Source organism: Anser anser, assembly GCF_964211835.1.
Source record: "Anser anser genome assembly, chromosome: 2".
NCBI classification, from domain to species: domain Eukaryota; kingdom Metazoa; phylum Chordata; class Aves; order Anseriformes; family Anatidae; genus Anser; species Anser anser.
This window is the reverse complement of record NC_139721.1, coordinates 107,976,150-107,997,094: the sequence shown is the minus strand read 5'-3', so window position 1 is coordinate 107,997,094 and position 20,945 is coordinate 107,976,150. Positions and strand designations below refer to the sequence as shown.

At 38.8% G+C, this 20,945-nt stretch overlaps 1 protein-coding gene across 1 annotated transcript; it reads right to left on the bottom strand.

Moving 5' to 3' along the window:
- Nucleotides 1-1,682: 1,682 nt before the first annotated feature.
- On the bottom strand, nucleotides 1,683-20,896 carry LOC310894387 (nuclear pore complex protein Nup153-like). The gene is made up of 12 exons (XM_083824426.1): nucleotides 20,848-20,896; nucleotides 17,887-18,045; nucleotides 17,238-17,290; nucleotides 14,429-14,555; nucleotides 12,330-12,803; nucleotides 10,986-11,078; nucleotides 10,660-10,747; nucleotides 10,201-10,322; nucleotides 8,050-8,662; nucleotides 7,255-7,323; nucleotides 6,454-6,648; nucleotides 1,683-1,749 (listed from the first exon to the last, which is right to left on the bottom strand). The coding sequence occupies exons 2-9, from the start codon at nucleotides 17,971-17,973 to the stop codon at nucleotides 8,231-8,233; spliced, it is 1,476 nt and encodes a 491-aa protein (XP_083680552.1). The 5' UTR covers nucleotides 17,974-18,045; nucleotides 20,848-20,896; the 3' UTR covers nucleotides 1,683-1,749; nucleotides 6,454-6,648; nucleotides 7,255-7,323; nucleotides 8,050-8,230.
- Between the last annotated feature and the right edge of the window lie 49 nt (nucleotides 20,897-20,945).

Below are 20,945 nucleotides of genomic sequence, written 5' to 3'. Positions count from 1 at the left end.
CCTAACGGTCATGCTCTAGAAGACACTTAAATAGCAGAGGGGATTTCAGAAGTGACCGTATCCAGAGGTTGCCAGTGACAATTCATGAGTGAATCGTAGAGTTCTTCGCTTGTCTCCGTGAATTGTCTGTTCATTTCATCAACATCCAAGTAGAGCTGTGGATCTGAAAATAAAAGCCTGGTAAGTCCAAGTATCAAATCTGAGGCATGCGCACAAAAAAACTTCACGTGAAATGGCTAATAAAATGTATTTTAAGCTAAGTGTAATAAGCTATTAGATCTACTAATTTTAGTGAGGTATTTAGTCCTCTAAAATTTTGAGCCTCACAGCTCCAACTTTTGGGAATTTGTATATTAGAAGGCTGGGACTAGAACTGTCTTTCAAGATAAAGACAAAGACAATGTTTAAGATAGTAAAGATAACATTTACGGATAATCAGCCATGAAACCCTCCCAAGAGTCATTTAATTCACTTCTACGGCAATACACGTTACATAGGATAGTTTCTAAACACTAACACAAAATGCCTCCACGTGAGGAACTTTGCAAACCTTCCAGGACACAAATATGTTTTGTACCGTATTTGTAAGTGCAAGCTGAATCCTCCTTTTGGAATCTGCAACATAAGCTTTTACCTCAGGGTGGAGAACAAAGCTTTTGCATATTACTGAGTTTCTAATATAAAATCTGTTTAGCGGAACCAATACAAAGAACAAAATTCTGTCTTAGACCATTTTCAAATGGGAATGAAGGCACAGGTACAAGAAACCTGCTGCGAAGCATTGACAGTGTCCCGTTTTACTTGATGCGGTCAGTGTATGCTGTATCAGCTTTAAAACCCCAGCTGATTGCAGATCAACCCCACAGAGGTTTGACCTCAGCTGAATTTTCAAGATGTTCTTCATCCAGTAGAGGTTGGCTTGTATTGTTAAAAGGCACAAGGATGGCTAAACTCAAGTGACAATGATAGAACCCTTATTACCGTCAGTAATTAGGTCATCACCGATTGCAGTCATAACCGAAGATTCCTGAAAGACAGAAAAGGCTAAGTTTAATCATAACTCATTTCAGAAAGCATCACAGATTCAAAGTGCTGCAGTCTCAACCCATTCCTTCTTCCTACAACTACAAGGATAGATGGCATTTTATCTATTTATTTTTAGAAGAAAGCCAATATTACAGTACAGGTTGGAAGGGACTTCCGGAGGTCACAACTAATACATTGACCACGATAAGACCACTTAAAACAACTGTTTAATTTGCTTTAAGCAAAGCAAATCAGAAGAACAGGAACAGAAGAAGCGTACGCAATTATGCTGTCAAAACCATTCTTTGGTATGCGTGAACAAATAATGGTGTATAAATCACTAATTCTATGGATTTACTATTTAAGCACTTAAATACAAACACCTCTGAATGGAATCTGCTCTTTTAACTTCACACTAAGCAGAAAGCATGTTTTCAACTTCGGATTCTTTTTGCTGATTCACACAAATCTGTACAACGTATTATCTGTGAAATATTTTCTTTACAGCAAGCGTGCACTATCTTTACCTCAAAAACAGCTGGAGCCATTAAAGAATCTCCTAAAGAGCAGTCTCCAACAGCTTGCATGCTGTCATAGGGAGCATAGGAGCTGTAGTTGTAGTCAGCGTAAGCATCGTAACTCCTTTGCGAGTGATAGTTCTGGTACTCTTGGCAATAATCATTATAGTTGTATGACTGGTACCGCTGCAATTCTGCTTTCAGTCTGAAACATGAGAAGTTGCATACAGTCAGAGAACAAGAGACTGTAAACCCAGTTCTGAACTTAAACAATTTGTCAGCTTACATACTTCAAAACTTAAAAGGAAGCTTTCCTAAACAGTCACCTAAGTGACAGCTTAAGTCACAGCTCAAAACCTCATTTCTATAGAAGCAAGCATCCTCACCTTTGCCAATACCAGAAGGAATTGTTCTCATGGATTAACTCCAGAGCCTTGACATGGTTACCTGTACACATCAAGTATTTTTAGCGTTGGCATAAGCAAGCTGCTGCTAAGTCTCTGTGCTTTGCTAAAGATTGATTTAAGACCAGAGACATTTATCAAGCACAGCTGCTTTAAAGATGCAGTCTTAACCCTTCTATCTTTTGTTTGGTTAATTACTAGATCTTATTTCCAGAAAGAAGGGAATGGAGTCAGATTATCCATTTCAAAGAAGCATCTGACGCTGCCTGTCAGTTTGCCATGTCTACCTCCACCTGCTCAGTTTTTTTGTTTGTTTAAAGTCCATTAAACATTCAACAGCTGCCAACTATACCGCTCAGGTGAAGTCAGTCTTGCTTAACAACACAATCGCGATTCTCCAGCATGACGCCTTATTATTAGTGGGAGAATTACAAAATACACTAGTTCTTAAGAAGAAAGGGCCAGCTGATTAGCTTTCACTACTTTCCCTTTCAAGATTTTCTCAGGGGCAGCTTCAGACTAATGACAAGAACCAAGACAAGTGCTATCTGTACTAAAACTGAGGTACACTGCATAAAGAACATTCAGATAACCCAGCTGCATATTCAAAAAAATCCGCTGTTTAGACTTGTCTTCACTGATTCTGTACAGGCAGACCTCCTGTGTTTGCAATGCCCAGTTTCTCTCACTTGAATTGGGGATGCAGAGAAGTGAGTTCTATGCTTTTGGGGAAGAATACAAGCTGAAGGCATTCTGAAATAGCTTCCAAACTAAGCAAACATGAGGGACAAACTAATCCAATGGCTGGGTATTTCAATGCTAAGAGAGCACGGTACTCAGCCATTCAGAAACGTATTACTGATGTGTATTTTAATACCTACATTTGTTTCAATACTGCAAAGCTACACAAGTTCTAATAAAGAGGTAATCCATTGTCTTGTTACTGTAGTAAACAAACAGAAGATACATCATCTTAGGTCTTCTGCTTCCAACTGCACTCTTCCTACATACAGTTGTGTAGGGAAGGAAAATCTGAAAATACTGTTGACGTTCTTCTGGATAGCCGAAGCAAGAAAACATGTTTGTGGCTTATTCTTGTTTTCAAAATAAAACGATATTAATTTAATCAAAAAATTTTGGCAAAGAAGTTTGGACAGTGCTCTCTTGGAGAAGAGCATTTCCATTCTAAAGCAGAAGGAGGCAACATTTGCAGAATTATGCTAGGTAAACAGAAACAGAAGTGTCATTTTTTACTATTTAACAGAACACACAAGCTAACCTCATGAACATACTGAAATTGTTTATATGAAGTCCTGTTTTGTCAGTATCCTGGATCAAAGTTCATCAAATTTGGTATCAATTCTTTAACCGTTCAGAGACCTGAATTGCCTTAAATAAGTGATAGAACTGAGCCGGTAGAGTAAGAAACCCTCTCAGGAAGTGCTAAGCTTTAAACTCCCCATTGCCCTAAGCTCATGAAAAGCAAAGAATAGCATTCTAAACCTGTTCTAGTAATAACGCCTTTGGCTTTCTCCCTGCGTTCCCATTTTTCCCCCCCACTTCTTTCCTGTCAACCCACTGTAAAACTAGTTATGTGCTTCTCTCAAACTAGAGGGAAAGCTCTAAGAACAAGAACTCCCTAGCATATAAAACCACTTGTTGTCCCTTCTACCTTATGCAGGCCCAAACCTGAAAATATTTACCAATGCATTCAGCTTTGCTACTGTTGAGAAACAAGGCTGGTTACAATGGCAGCTAAGCCCAAGTTGCGCTGTCTGGCTAGACTTAACAGTTGGATTCCCCCAGCCATCCTGAACAGGTTGATGAATCCAGGGAGTCAAAACATAGGACTTCTGCATTTCTGGTTTTGTAGACTGCATCCTGTGTACAGCCACTACAGCAAGGGCCACAGACTTTCCAAAGGCAGAGCTACAAGAATCTGATTATTTAGAATAACTGTATCAATGCACAACTCCTTGGTTACCTTTTAGAAATTCCTATGCTCAGCCGGGTTCCTTTTCCCCCCAGACGTGGTGCGTTCTGGCAGTCTTGCAGTGCCCTCATCTGATCACCTTGCTCACCAAATCTGACATAGGCATACCCTCTACTATTTTCAAAAGGGAGAAAACCAATTCTAGTATGCATAACAGTTACAAAGCTAACGAATTCAGTTTCTGTCTTCTACAAAAAACAGAAGATAGCAGCTACTATAGCTTCTATTACTTAAGCAACCTCTCTGGCATGTGCACGTGCACAGAAAAGGCTTTCACCAAATTAAAACACTTGGGCCAGAAGCAAAAAGCTTATTCCTTGGTAGCATTAAGATGCAACTCACTGAGAGCCAGCAAAACAATACATTTTAAGTGCTCTCTGCGTAAGTAATCAGATTCCATATTTCTGCATATACAGCAGTTAATCAGTTAGCACTAACCCACTCCTTTTGGAGCCACAAACTTTATTGGTCACAAACACCAAGAGCTGGCTGTAATTATCTGAACCAGTATTAACCGGTACCTCTGAACTCTTCAAACAAAAATATCTTTCAGGTGCTCTTAGAAGAACAACATCAATTGCCTGCAACAATTTGATGGCTTTGCTAAACGGAGCACTGAAAAGCACAGTGGTACAGTTTCTTTTGTAGCCTGTTCAGAAATTATAGCCCCGTGCCTACAGCTTCAAATCAGGCCAAGCTTACCAGCCCAACTCTTACAGCTTAAGTTCACTGCACTCGAATGCCTTCAAGACGTGCTTTTAGGAGCCATGGAGAAGAACCCTCTGGTAAGACCACCATTATAAAGTACTGAGTGTTGTTTTACACTTAAAATAGAACTATCTGTTACAGTCATTCATCAGCTTTCCCTAGGCTGCTGCTCTCTCACTACTGAATGTGATCCTGCTCTCAGTTTGCCACTAACTTTTTCCCCCAGCGTTTATGGCCTCTTTTCATCTATGACACTTTTAAGGGACTACACCGTGTTGAAAAATGCTGGTTAACATTTCCTTTTACACAAGGTGCCTCATCGAATTTTCCTGACTAAACCAAACCCCAGAACCTTAACTAAAAGAGGAAGCACACAAACACACACGCCTCCCTGACCACCATATCTCCCCAAAACATATCTGTTCAGTAACAGGTCAACTGTAAGAATACTGCGATTAAAATCAGTATAGCTCTATACACTGCTTTTGTTCGGGATTACTAGCTAATGTCCTTCCCCTTACCCCTTCTGGAATTAATACTGAATTCTGTACTCTAAAACGTGGTTCTTAAGTCATACAAATGACATTTAACAATCAGAATTTTTCCACACAGTGATCCTCAATAAAAACTTCAATCCTCTACTGCAGTCTTTCAACAAATTAAAGGAATACAAAACTGGCTAATAACTGTTCAGTGATTTTTGGACCTTTGTAGCACTAGAGTAACAGCAGTACACTCTGCAGCATAGTTGCAAGTACGTGGGAATAAGATACTCTCTCTCATCTCTTTTTTTCTCTGAAAAGTGTGAGGCCTCTATTTCACCCTACTAAAGATTTTACCACCAACTGTACTGCTAGCATTGAGACACTACAACTTCTGTGCTTGTATGAGATGCAGGACAGGTTCCTTAAGGTGTCGCAATTTTTTGTCTAAACCTAGTGTTGAGATCAAAAAAGGGATTGCTACTAATTGCGTACGTATCAATAACCAGGACAGAAGACATGCTGCATATAGGAATTAAACTTTTTCTAAAGCTCTAGTACATGAACATATCAAATCCCGCAGATTTTTTCTACTATGGTTTCAGAGGTCTTACTTGATGGACATAAGCGCACAAGTGAAGACAAAAGATACACTGTTTACCTGAAGTACTGGTTTGCAAGTACTGCTTCTCTTCTGTCCTTCCCAAAATAAACTGTGAGGCAGCTGCAGACTCTGCACCTGAACACTCTGAGTGAACACCCAATGTAAATGATGGCAAGGCAGCATTTTGTGGACGCAGCCGCAGCACCAAAACCTGCAGAAATAAGTGAATGTCAAGTCCGTAACCCACGGTGTATCTGCAGTACGTGAAGGTTTGAACTACATTCTAGTCCTGATCTTTCCAGTCAAAACTGTTTAAAAAACAACCCACCAAACAGTAAAACAAACAAGAAAACCCCATGCTTCCTCTCTACATAAAACTTTTCACAATTGTGTTTTCTGCCCACCACCTGGCTTTAAAAAGTATACGAACTTCTTTGATGTTTTTAGTCTGAACTCCAAATGAACAAAGTGTAGGGCATGTAAAGAACAAGCACGTCATTAATGAAAGCTTTTCTCTAAAAAGGATAAACTTATTCTTGGGGAAAAGTGTGGAAACAGATGTTATCTAGGCAATATTCCTACAGGAAAAACGAATAATTTTGCCACACCTCAAAGGAAAAAATAATTGTGCTTAACAGGTAAGAAAATAAAAAAAATCAGAGCAAACCAAAAAATAAATCACAGAATATGCATCCTCGTTTTAATCATTAAGTATTACCTTTGAGCTCTGCTTTGGTGCTTGGCTTTGCACTTTCACAGGCTACACACTTCGTGGCCTCTGCTTTGTTTTGAACCAAGCAGGTCTCCCAATCCCAGCTTCCTTCAGGCTTCTTGAGTTTGTCTAAATCCAGAAATTCTCCAGAAGGAGCAGAAAATGCAGATGCACTGCTACTGGTCACAGGTGTTGGACCCTCTGTGAGACAAACAAGACAGTTAACCATCCTGTTTGAACATGAACTATAAAATGAGCATTAACTTTTAAATTTGATTTGTCAAATCCCACAGAAATGTTCAAAACTACTCCGCAACTCCCCCCCCCCGCCCCTGAAAAAAATAAAAGCCACCAAAAACCCACAAAGAAACAAAGAAACAAACAAAAAAACCAGAGTGGAACTCAAAGCTTCCAAACAACACACAACTCTGTTCAGCACACAAGCTTCTGCTGCTGTTGACGACAGTGTAACCTCCATAAAGAGGCCTGACAGGTGCCTTTTAAAAAAAAGGTGCCTTTTAAGAGAGAAGCAGAAGATAACGCTTCTAATTCAAAACCGGAAAGACAAGAATGGGTCTTCCCTTCCACAGCACACGCAGAAAACTTTTATCCTAGTATTACTTGCATCGCTCTTCCTCTTGACAAGTGCAACGTAACCGTGCAATTCACTGCACTATGGTCACAGTAAACCCCTCATTTCCAAAATTCCTCCTTGCAATGGCAAGAGCCTCAGACAAAGATGCCGACTGACCGCTCAGAGGTTGGAAGTCCAAGACAATCAACTCTGTCTGAAATCCATTATCTTACCTCATGAAATTTCAGTCTTACCGCACAGGATGATTACAAAAGCCCGGTCTAGTCCATCTTAATTTGTTTCTTCCAGGATATATTTGCACAGGTGTTTTTCGATGTAATGGCATGTTAAATGACATTTAGAGTCAAAGTTAGAATTAGAATCGTATTTTAAAAACAATACAACCACGCTCAAAATCAATTACGGTCACACACAATGGGAAACAACCCAGTACTGCCCTGAAGAAGTTACCCAGCGGGTCACTCGCTTTCTTGAAGCCTACCACTGACCTTCATAGGCATCTCTCTGCTTTAGCTTAAGACTAGTTAAGACTACACTGTCTTGAAATCTGGCTTCACATCTCCCCTCAATTACATACAAACGGTGAGTAGAGGCATTTTGGACACATTCTGTAATTTTTTTTACTTATTTTTTGAAAGAGAAAAACGCAGTCATTTTTAACTCTTTCTATGGAGTTCTCATTTTCGCCAGTGAAAAATCACTATGTTGTTTTTAAATTAAGTCACTCACTTCAGCCATCTTCCCTCACCAGCTGCAAAGCCGGGGGTATCTGCATTGATCCAGCTCCGTACTAATACATTTCACAATCAGTTCAATTTATGCGACAGGCTGGAACCTGGGCTGAGACCTCTGAAGTGCCTGTAAACCAATCCTGCAGACAGCCGCTAACCCATCAACCGTACCTGGGAATCGTGTTGCTTAAAATATTCCATATATGCAACGTACTTTTATTCTGTACAAGATTCACAGAGGCTAGGATGGAAACAACAGGAAAAAAAGGACCATACCTGGTTTCTCAGACTGACAGGCTACACATTTGTTATCTTCCGTCTTATTTGGTACAAGGCATATTCCACAGTCCCAAGAGCCTTTCGCCTTCTTAAATTTGTCTCCAAAGCCCAGAGTGGCTGTTGTGTCAGTGCTGCTCGAGGAGGATGTCACTGTCACCGAGCTGTCTGTGACCACTGGTCATGTCAGAGCAGGCATTACTCCCGTTCCAGGTTTTGGTGTCTCACATGCTATACATTTTGTAGCTTCCGGTTTGTTTTGGACAAGACATGTATCGCAATCCCACGTTCCAGGTACTGTTTTGAATTTGTCTCCAAAGCCCAGCATCCCTGCTGGGGGCGCTGCTGGCTTTGAGGTGTCGCATTGACTTGAACTTACTGTCTGTTTCATACTCTCAACTGTTGACGCTTTAGTAGCTTGACAAGTTACACATTTGTCCTTTATGTCTTTGTTTTGCAGAAAAGGGTCACATGTATCAGATTGCCAGTACGATGCTTGTTTAGAAGTCTCTTTACCTGCAGAAAAAGTTGTTATTGCAGGCCTAGTGTAAACCACTGTGCTTGTCGTAGGTTGTGCAGACGTAGAAGAGCGTGTTTTCAACAATCCAAAGTCTAGGAAGCAAGAAAAAAAAGTCTTCCTGTTAGCGCAGCACCTCACTACATGTAACTAAGTGCCTTTACTAGAGGGCAAAAATTTCAACTCAGGTGCCAATGGTTACAACTAGACATTCAGACCGAGCGCAACAGGAAGTCCCCAGAAATCTTATCTAAACGGATGAAATTTCATCTGCTGCACTGGGTCACAACAGAACATTTCGTTAAAGCTTCATTTAACTCTTTGTTTCCAAGCAAGCTTTAAATCAACATTTTCACTGGTCGATACAAGTACAAACAGACAGTAGCTGACTGAAATCTGACAGTCCAACGTGGAATGGAAATAATACAATTTGATTAAGACGCGATGCCCAATCGAATCAAATTTCTAAAGCTCCTCCTTCCGTAGCAGATGACTCAAATCTACTCCAGTAACTGTACAGAAGTTTGTCCTCGGAGCAGCAATCCATACGGTATTTTCCCACAGATGCTGAATATTAATTAAATAATAAAAACTCAAGACAATTGAACAACTGTCTAATTTTCTATAATCTTTTTCAAAATGCATCGGACACAGGACAACTCCTTATTTAAAAGGTGGCAATTTTAACAGAAAAGACAAGCTACTAATACAGAAAGACTAAAGGAAATGCATCTTAAACAGCAGCTCAAGTTGCTTGTAAATCTACCTTGAACATAGTTGTTTTGTGGTTTGTTTGTTGGGTTTTTTTTAGTCAAAAATGAAGTCTTTGAACAATGTGGATTTAGATTCTGCTTCTTTTAAACCGATAAAGAAAGTGAATGTCACTTCACTCAGAGGTCTTCCCTTAAACAAAATGCACAATGTATTTTCTCTCACTTAGCTCTTTCCAGTAGAGAAATGTGCTGCCTTCTTAACAAGTATGTAAGTTAGAAGAAGACTTTTGGGAAAAGATCAAACTCAATAAAGCCCTTTTTCTTAAAAGATATCTTTTCCACAGACACACTTTATGAAACTGTTGAAAACAATTGCAATTGCTTAAAAACAAAATTCAGAAAAGGGTTTTTAACGTAAAACACTCCACTTCTGTTTGCAGTTTAAATTTTAATCCACAGGAGCCATTGTAAGCTAAGGCCCAAAGATTCGCAGCTTTCGCCATGTATTTGGAACTGAAGCTCTTTCCTATTCTTTCTTCACCTGGGCTGAAGGTGGGACAGGAGTGTTGAGTTTTACAAACATTTCCTTTTCAATTCCACAAATTGTATTTACTTAAAATGAAACACCGATTATCTGGCTAATTCTCTTAGTACCTCATTTACAATTACATCCTAACACGTAAAGGAGATGCAACCCATCTGCTTTTCATCTTGCAGTTTTACTTCCAGCAACAAACACCACTTAGAATAGAAGGGGGCAGATGCACCCTAACAAACGCAGCGCTTAATGTAATGCTCTCCTACATTCATATTTATAGCAGATACTCTATTAACCATAAGTCGTGTGTTGTTTTTTTTTTTAATAAAAAATGCTAGCGTATTTTTTGCAGCATCTTTTTAAAAGGAGTTCATTATCTCTCCAGGATTTTTTAGAACGTCTAAGACGCTTCCTTCCTTTAATACGTGGGCAGTGGTGAAGGGACCACCAGCAAAATCTTTGACCTCCTCTTTCTGTGTGTTGATGTTGGTTGAGGTGGTGGTGTCTTTTGAAACAAAAGAAAAAAACAGCTTTCACAATGTGACCTAGTTAGAGCAGATTATACTCACTTTTGTTAGAAACAAGATTTTCCAGCTTTCATGCTTCTCACATAAGAATCTTCACAAATTCTACTTACTTTGCAATGCTTTATGATTACAAGCAAAACAAAAAGCAACAAAACAAAAAAAAAATATAAAAGCAGATCTGTCACTGGAAAAATACTGCAGAAGTCCAACACTGCCTGGAATTGCTAGCATGCGCAGACAGGACAGATTGAAGATTTAATAAAGAAAAAAAGGAAAATCAGCACTTCAGATCTGAAGTGCTAAAGTTTCAGTTACCTAGGGTAAGAAAGGGCGTCACTGGAGTACCACTGGGTCCAGAAAGTTCTGCCGATTTTACAACGGGAACACTAAATGTAAACCCAATCTGCTATGAACAAGAGAGGTTTTTCAGATTCTCAAGCCACAGGAACTTCAATCGAATGCACACACAAAACCAAATCTGAAAGCTGCTCTTCACATTTGTAGCACGCATGCTGAATGACAAATTATAAGCCAGAAGCCTACATACTTTTCTCCATCAAGGCAGATTCTGCTTTAGTGTTCTGCAACAGCCTACTAAATGCCTAAGAAAAAAAGTCAAGCTCCTTTATTATTTTACTTACAGAAGACGTAGGTAGCACTTCTGCCTCAGTAGATTTCACAACTGGAGATGAAAATGCGAACTCAGGACTGCTAACAGTACTTGTTGGTTGTATCTGTATTTTCAAAAGAATTAAAGGTTTATATTTTAGAGCAACAACTACCTGAATTCACTACCCAACAGAAGTCCCGCAGTGACGTCGAAAAACCTGATGTTTGAGTTATTTTGCAGATAAAAGTAATAATAAAACACAGGGAAGTTTCCAAGTGGGTATAGGACAATATCTTCAAAACCAAATTCCAGAAACTGAGAGGAAAAGCTGGAGATGCTACTTAGGTCTAAATGCACGGAAAAGCAAGCCAGGAAGCTGAAGAACGGCAAACTCAGCCCAATGATACTCCAAGAACTTCAGCAAACACCTCAACATGTTAAAGCAGCTGTCTACTTCAAACCGTACAAAAAATATTTCAAGTACTCTGGAACAGATTAATGTTTATTTTATTGCAATAATATGCCAATTATTGCACCCTAGGCTCATTCTATGTGAGGCTTATATGACCACGTTACCTCTAATTTAATAACTTAAATAAAGTTGTGGTTTAACCATTGCAGGCAACTAAGCACCACACAGCCACTCGCTCACTCCCTCCAAATGGAACAGGGAAAAGAACCGGAAGTAAAGAAGTAAAGTTGTTAAATTTGAGGTAGCATTAATGACTCATCGCATGTAATGGCTACCTGGAAAGACAAATGCCATAACCCTGTACATACTCCCCACTCCTTCCCCTTCTTTCCCCCAGCATTTATTGCTGAGCACGATGCTAAATGGTGTGGAATATCCCTTCGGTCCTCTGGGCTCCGCTGTCCTGGCTGAGTGCCCTCCCAGCCTCTTGTGCATCCCCGACCTCCTCGCTGGCAGGGCAGCGTGAGACACAGAAAAGGACTTGTCACTGTGTAAGCACTGCTCAGCAACAGCTAAAACACCAGTGCCTTACCAACACTGTTTTGCTCACAAATCTGCAACACAGCATCATCTAGCATCATCTACTACGAAGAAAATTAACTCTACCCCTGCCAAAACCACTATAAATAACTTGGCATGAAGTTCACACCCCCCTTCCCCCCCAGACTTCCACAGCATTTGAAGCAGTTATACAATCACGTTAAATGGGAGTTGGCAGGCTCTAAGACTGAGAGAAGCAGAATCAAAACATTTATGCCTTTTTCCCCAAACTGGCATACAACCCCAATTCATTCAGCTGCGTAGAAACTAATATTTGTTAGTTTCATGAGCACCACAGAAAAAGTCAACTCGCAATAAAGCAGTATACTCATTGTAAACATTATTTATAGCATAAAGATTTACCTTGCCCGCCGCCGTTGCTGCTGCATCTGCCATGCCCGCCGCCTCCGTTGAATTTGCCACGCTTGTCGTTGCCACTGTTGACTTTGCCTTGTCCTTTGTCATCAGCAGATATGGCATGCCCGCCGCCATTATTGGACATGTCAAGCCTGAGGGCACTGTTGAACACGTTATGCCCGACGTCGCCGTTGTATATATCATGTCCTCCACCTCCTCCTCTGATAGATCTGTCAAGTCCTCCACCTCTGATGGATCTGTCATGCCCTCCACCTCTGATGGATCTGTCATGCCCTCCACCTCTGATGGATTTGCCATGCCCGTCGCAGCTGCTGGAGTTGCCGTGCTCATTGCTGCTGTTGAAACAGCGCTCGGTGACGCTGAGACAGCGCTACTACCAACGAAACTAGAATTGAACTGAGGCAGCGATGCAGCACTGATGGGTAGGGGTATGTTCGGTAGCACTGGTTCCTCCACTTCCTAAAGTTGCAAATTTTAATTTTTCTTATACAAGACATACTACTTTCTCACCCCATCGCACCCAATTTATTAACAAAATTAAATAGAACAAAAATCCATACAAATTAAGAGAAAGCAAGTTTCCAGAAGAAATCCCGATCTCCCCACCTCTGTCTACCACGTCATTTTAATTTATGGCAGGCCTGCTTCCACATTATACTCTATTCAACAACTGTACAGCAAGAACACTGAAAGTTAACTCAAAACCTGTGCAGAACAGAGACGCACAGATCACATTTTTTTTCTTTCTTTTCTATACTTTAGTCATCAAAGCTCTGGAGAAGCATCATCCTTTCTAACTACCCTCGCATGGCTTCAATTAAGAGTACACTCTCAAGACAAGTGAGAAAGTGTTCCTCTTGCAAAATTAGGCAGGATAGCTGCCAAAGTTTCTAAAGTCATTACAGCAGTGAACGTGGAAAAAGGTAATGTTTAAAGAAGCAGGTAGGTTCAACAACCAAACTAAACACAAAAAGCACCAAAGAAAGTCAGACTAACAGCACTGAAGATTGTGTTCTGGTAAATACAGTCTATACCATGTATCAGGATGCAAATATAAAAATCAGAAGAGAGCCTCTTAACAACTTCAATTTTCATCCCTGCCACTTACTTTATTTGATTACTAAGATTGGATGAGTTATGTTTTAAATGGCATAGAAAATCTGACCAAAATTTGTACAGTACTATCATGATCTACTTAGAAATGACTAGGCAGGGATGTAAGTTGGTACTACTGATATTCAGTGCATCCTGTAGCTTACATCTGTTTCACAGTTTTGATTTGAAAAGTTTATGGAACTGTTGATATTTGGACCATTATTTTATTTGCGTTACAGGAATAAACAACAGTGTTTACGATTTCTTTATATTGCATCATCCGGAAGTCCCATTTAATGATTTGAAACTTAAATTAACTTAAATACTTAATATTAACTTCATATTAATTAAATACTTAATGTTAACGTAAATACTTAAATTAACTTACAGGCAGCTTATATAACATCCAATAAAAGAAAAAATAATCTGAATATTCATGGTCATAGTTTTATGGAATAGATTTTTCCTATTAAAATGAGAAAAAAACTCTCTCACAATGAGTTTGGTGAGTATCAAAAACTGAGTCATCGTTAGCAGACATGCAGAATGCTCTCTTCTATTACTCTTTTTCACACTCTTGGCCTGTATCTTTCTGTATGACTTAAATATGAAACCAAAAATTAAGCTTTTTTTTTCTTTTTATACTTGGCACTCGTTTCAAGTATCATTCCTGTAGAAAAACTATACAAACCTTCACCAAAACATTACTTCTCTTCTTAGGACTCATTTATTCAACTGCTAACGAGAAATGTTATAGTTTGAAGAATCTCCAAGGTAAGAGAATTAAAAATTTCAAAATTACATAAGCAAAGTTCAGGTATTCAAACACAGGAAATCAATTGGAGCCTGCTCTGAAACCCACAAGAAAACAAAAACAATGCAAAAATAAAGCGGTATTGTTATAATTTACTATGATGCAATAAAACTGACACACTTAGCTAGTTACTTCAGTAAGCTCAGTGACAGCAATTAATTTAAGAGTCACTTACCTGTTCTTGTACAGCTCTTGATAAATAGTGTATTCCTCTTTCCCTTCTCATTTTGCCGCCTCCGCTACTCACTCCTGAAGACAGACCATTGGACGCAGCAGTACTGAATTTGTAGCTGGTCACATTGCTAGCACACGACAGTACAGAAGTTGGGGGAAACAAGAGAAAAAAAAATTACCAGCCAAATTTTTTTTTTCAAGATATTAGAGCTGTTATTAGTCCTAGAATTGAAACCTGCTGATCAGAAAAAAACTAAAGCTGTCTCACAAGTTGCTAAACACTGGTAAATACTTGATGTTCTAAATAGGAAAAACTTTATTAACAGCAGCAATGAAAAGGACATACATAAGTGCACCGTTCACATGGGAACAATGACTAAGCCAGAAGACCTGAAATAGAAGAGCTGATTTAGATTGTTATTTTCCAGTGCTTCCTTTAAATAGGACTGGTTCTCTGATTCTGCGATGCACGTGTATCTTTTGCAGGGATGTAAAAGAACAGCTCACAAAAATACAGAAAGAGTGCACATATGCACACATACACATGGGAAACACTGCCAACAGCTCTGATAGAATAGGGACGCCTCAGACTTGTGTGGCAAGGTAATATGGCCTAAGCTTCAGAAGCAGCTCTGGCTTTCATGTGGCCATCAGCAGGAACAGCAGAGGTGTTTGGGTATGCCAACATTCCAGAAGTCTTTTCAGACATGAATACAGATCCCTTTTGTAAGGCATACAAAGGCATTTTTCTGGTACTTAAAAAAGCCTAGCTCAAAACCAGAAAGATATCCTAATCCAAGAGCAAATGGGGAAAAAATAACCCAAACCAGAAGTGAAATAGGGAATAACTCTAACAAAAGTACTATGGCAAGAAAATGAAGTATGCCTGGAAAAACTGTGACATCAAAGCTTATCTTGCAGCCAATCAGTCAGTCAGTACAAAAGTGCATTAGATCGCACTGGAAGACACCAGGTCAAACTCCCACAATACTGAGGAGGAGAACTGGTCTAAACTTGTCAAATACTTGACAACAGCCTGCTTAGCACTGTAACTGCATAGAGGAAGACAGATCCCTAAGGCATATGCTCAGACTTTTCTCTAATCCGAACTGTCAATCCATTAGAATTCTGAAAAAAGTCTTACATCAAAATAGATCTTCATTCAGACAACTATCGCTTGCCCATAACAGCCCATATTCCTCTTTCTGTTAACACCTGTGAGCTTCAAGGGGGCAAAGACAGTTGTCAGCCTTCAAGCAAGTCTAATCTACAATTGGACTCAGGTTTAAAATATATACACACACACACACACACATAGATATATAGCATTGGTGGGCCAGAGATTTACTGAGTATTCCAACTCAACTGTCCAAAGGGACTCTTGCCAGCAGATCAGTGTGGTGCTCCTGCTCCAGAACATGGCACCCAACAGAGACCAGCATCACAAAAAACACTACCACCACTACCTACTCTACAAACAAAAGGTAGGGCACTGCAATAAACTTTGTGAACGAAATCAAAAGCAGTATGAGTTTGCTGTATCTCCTTCCTAAATGGAGAAGTAGAAAGGAGTTCTAACAGAGACAATTTAGAACAGTTTGAAAAAAACATAATTAAAACCCAGCACCTGATTGCACCTGTACCAGAACCTTAAAGCCAGTCGCTTCCACCCCTAAAAAGGTGGTTGTTGTGAAGTCCAACTTTTAGATGCCAAAACAAAGTGTTGAGTTCTTTCTGCAAGCCAAAGAATGCCCATGGTCACATAAGAATTGCTTGGCAGATGAGCATAGAGTCAACAAAATTCCCTGCTACTGTTCTTTGAAAAGAGCAATCCCCTAAAAACCGAGTGCAAAGTCCCTTAACTCAAGCATTATTACCCAAAACACCATTTTCCCAGAAGGAAAAGCCATCAATATTATCTGGAGGATAACTCATTTGACCTAAACCAAGAAAGCAGTGTAACACAAAGCAGTCTCCTCAAGAAGAAATTCAATTAATTCTGCTGGTTTTTTTTTATTTTAGAGATGAGTTAGCATTTGGCCTCAAATGATTCTAAAGAACACATGGTCTTCATGTGAACTCAAAGCAGACAATTAACTTCATCATGAAAGGAGTATTAAAAAAAAGAATAATAAATCATAAACCTTCCTCCATGTTTTTGCTTAAAAAATAAAGAAAAAAACACATCAATAAACATCCTCCTGAACTGTAACTCACTTCCCCTACTTCACCTTCTAAAGAATGCTTCAGAAAGAATCATCCCATTAGGACAGAGCTTTCAAACTGCAAGCAATTAAATAGCTAAAACTAATAGCTTTTCCCCTAGGGAACATTAGGAGGGACAAATTATTTTGTTATAAGTAAACTGAGTTATAAACCATGAAATATCTGTCAAAGCAAAATTTGTAACGCTACAGATTTAGTTAAACTACAAAATGAGCCATATTTCCTGTAGAAGGAAAAAATAAGGCCTTCAATAGCAAAGATCCTTTCTGTGGATACAGCATTATAACGTGCCTCGTTTCCCATCTTCATATCCTACTCAGAAGATAAACTTGGGATAAAAAGTGGTGTATCAGTAGTTTTATTCTTGCTCATCTTCCTTCCTTTCATAAAAACAACAATTTTCTCAAAGTTATATTGATCTTCAAACACAATCCAGACTTTGCAGCTGCCTCAAAATACAAAATTTTCATTGGATTTCCCATTCCTTTTACTGAGAACTGTCACCACCTTTCAGGTGCAGACCGTACTGAAAAAGGAGATTTCTTTCTTCCTTCAAGTAAGTTTTAAATTAATAGATGTCATACCTTTCAGATGGTTCTGCTCGCTGTTCTGCAGGCAAAGTCTTCTCTCTCATCCCCTGCAAGTTAAGTTTAGTTCAAGACTTAGCTGAATATGTACAGAATACACAAAGTACCAACAACCACTTAATGTGGTTTTTTGTGGTTTTTATTTTATTTATTTATTTTTAATTTTATAGCACTGAATACACCTCACCTACTTAACGTTGTTCCCTAATTCAGCATTGTGGGTACAGTTCAGTTAAATTTTGGGGCTAAAGTAAGCATCACTGCTTCACTCAGCATTGAGGACAAACTGATAGAACACTAAATCAAATTTGTCAAATCCTCCAACAAAGAAAGTAATTACTTTAAACAAAATGACAAAAATTGTGTGTGTGGGGGGGAGAGTTTTCATCAAAACTTGTGTTTACCAACCCCGTAAAAGGGACATACTTTTCTGTTTTCTATCATTTATCAACAAGAAAAAAAAAAAAACTCTACCCCCCTAAAAACTAAGCAGTTGCTGCTATTTCACAATGGTTCCCACTGCCTTAAAGCTCGCCTCAAACATACTATCAGTACTTTTTGCAAAGATAGGATAACAATTGGTTTGAGAAACATTCCAAGACTGGAAAAAAAAAACAGGTACATAAGGACTCAAAAATGTACTCACTTGGAACTTTGTGTCTACTCTCTGGCAAATTTTGCTGGACTGAGTAGTTGAAGTCGGTGATGGTTCAGAATACCGCGTATAACGCATCGGTTGACGGTTTACCGTTGGTGTCACAAGTCTCTTAACAGGTGGAGGCTGGAATGCATTCTGGGATTCCAGCTTTGAAAGGGAAACAGCAATCAATTTATCCTTACGTCCACCCAAATTAATTCCAATATTTATTGATGAAAACAAATTACAGAACTATAAACCTCCCCCCATCGGTCTTGGCACTCAGTGAACGCAATTTGAAAATTCTAAAGACCGTTCAACTTGTAGAGGGAAATCACCAGAAAACCAGTAACGAAATCCATAAAGCTATATATAAGTAGCCAAAGTCTGACTGAATTCCATTTCAAAATTTGGCAGTTAGCTTCATAGACAAAATAATTCATGCTACCATAATTAAAATAACCCATGTTCCTAGAATATGCTCCTATCTTTTCCTCTGCCCACACTGTGATTTTTTTTTTTAGTAGCTTAATTCATTAATTTAACATTCGAAGTGTTAAGCAACTAATTATACAGGCTTCTGGGCTTCACATTCCCTACATTTTCCCCCTTCAAAGTTACACAAATAATAGAACACACTCAAAAAAAAAACAACTTGTCAGTCTTACAATAATCTCATTCATTAAAATATGATCCAATGCTTTACATGTGCATTAGATGCACTTCAAGTAGTGGGTTTGACTTCCCTTTTCAAAGCGTTTTCACAGACCAGAGTTAATTTTTAACACAGACCACTGCGTGTTCTGCAAAACTGACTTAACTGAACTGTCAGACAGAAAACAAACCCTAAAGGCTACAAGATTTACCGATGGCTCCGCCTGCGGTCTTAAGGATCAGAAAATACAGTCTTAGGAAGCATGCTATTGTTCAAATCAATACCAACAGGAAATTTTTGTTTACGCTGCAGCTTTAATTTCACAGTATCTCCCAGCTCTTAGTAATAGGATTCACACTCTCTCTAAAGTATACAAAAATGCATCTTTCTAAAAAATATTACATTCAGTTTGAAACCTTGAATAAGACGTTTTATGTAAGTTCACAAATCTACTTCGAGTGAACGACGGTTCATTGCTGGTTTTAAAGGTAAAAAAGAAAAATATTAATTCCCCCAGTTAGGCATTTAATACACCAAGAGCTATTCTGCCTGGTACAGTTCCTTGAAATAAGAAAAATACCACATCACTGCTACCCACTGCAGAAGTTTAGCCTGAGTGCACAAGTGTTCCGTCAACCGCATGTTCACTTTAGCAGGAAAACACACGATCGTCTCCTCAGCAAATAATTGCTTCTTATCGCGGGCTACCCTTCTCCCGCCACCATTATGAATTCTAGTATTATGAATAGACAATCTATCTCCTTTCACCCACTGACAGCTGCGTGCAACATTCATTTAGTGGCTGACAATTTCAGGCTCTCTGTTGCAAATCTGGCAGATCTTTCTTAATGCCTTATCACAGGTGTATTGCTATAATATAACTGAGAATTCACACCAGATTTGGTTTTAGTTATTTGGATAATATTTATGATATACTTCACTTCTCCATGCCCTTGTAATTTGGCAGATGGTGAAAAGATGGTCCAGGAAATCTGAGATGTTTGTAAACTCTGAAGTGATTGTAAACTTAATTATACATCCATCCAATCAAGGAATTAGCACAGAAACTTCTTGAGACACTGTCCCTTTGCTCATTAGAACAGAAGATGAAAAGTTTGCACATCTTGTTATTTCCTTCAGTCACCTGATCTTCAAGTGGTCATTTAAGGGTTTTGCAATTTAATAAGCCCAAGGATACCCCTAACTAAAGTCGTCAAAAAAAGATGACTAGTTTTCATTTTTTAAAGAAAATGAAAGGAAATCATGCTTTACCACAGCATTATCACCAGTTCTGTGCTACCTCCAAATAGGAATTTAGGAGCGTTAAGATTTATAGCGTCGGAAAAGAAAAAGAAAAAAAAAAACCTCTACCCCCCTAAAAACTAAGCAGTTGCTGCTACATTCATTTTAGAACTTTACCAAATGGAGATTGTGCTGGCTAAACAATACAGAGATTGAAAGAGTTAAAAGCAATAAGCAACCAGTATTACTGTCCACTTTGATTTCCAGCCTAAGAAGCCCATACACTTAACAAGTGGTCATTTGTACACTCAGACTGATACTGGAAACACAGATGTTTTCGCAGAAAGAGATGCCCATTTAATTTTATGGAAAATTTATCAGACTCCAACGATGGTTCATCGCTGGTTTTAAAGGTAAAAATGAAAAATATTAATTCCCCCAGTTAGGCATTTAATACACCAAGAGCTATTGTGCCTGGTACAGTTTTGCAATTTAATGATACCCCTAACTAAAGTCATCAAAAAAAGTTGACTAGTTTTCATTTTTTAAACAAAATGAAAGGAAATCATGCTTTACCACAGCATTCTCACCAGTTCTGTGCTACCTCCAAATAGGAATTTAGGAGCGTAAGATTTATAGCGTCGGAAATTAACAATTTTCCTCCTCTTTACTTTGAATGGTGATAAAAAGCACAAAAACTAGTTTTCTGTGCCCGAATGAACACGGAAGTCTGTACAAAGTCTATATGACCACTCAATCAGTATTTTTCTATTTGTGATCATTTCTTCAAGAGAAAACTTGCCTCAACAGGAATTTTAATATGCAGCTTCACCCCAAGTTGGGGGACAAGATAAAACGACTTGGTGTGTTCTAGAGTTGTTGCTCTCAACTTACAAAGATAACATAATTCTTAACCTGAGTAATCTTCACAACCCATCATCTACTGTGGATACATGCCAATATTAACTTGATTTGATGTCTATGTTGTCACTGAGGTTTGAGAAAATTTTTCTGATAGTGATAAAGCATTGAAAAAGTTATCTACCTCAGCTTAAGACATTATTGGTTCTTACCTTTCTTCGTTTGGACTGGAAGTCAGTAATATCCGGTTTATCTATGTCCAGAGGCTAAGGGAAAAAACAAAGCATAAATATTAGAGGGCATTTTTTTT

Excerpts from the sequence above, each read along its gene's own strand:
- LOC310894387 (XM_083824426.1), bottom strand. The coding sequence starts at position 17,973 with ATGCGTTATACGCGGTATTCTGAACCATCACCGACTTCAACTACTCAG. Across the intron at positions 14,556-17,237 it reads CGAGCAGAACCATCTGAAAG|CAATGTGACCAGCTACAAAT; the intron begins GTATGACATCTA and ends GTCGTGTGCTAG. Across the intron at positions 11,079-12,329 it reads CAGCAACGGCGGCGGGCAAG|ATACAACCAACAAGTACTGT; the intron begins GTAAATCTTTAT and ends TTGAAAATACAG.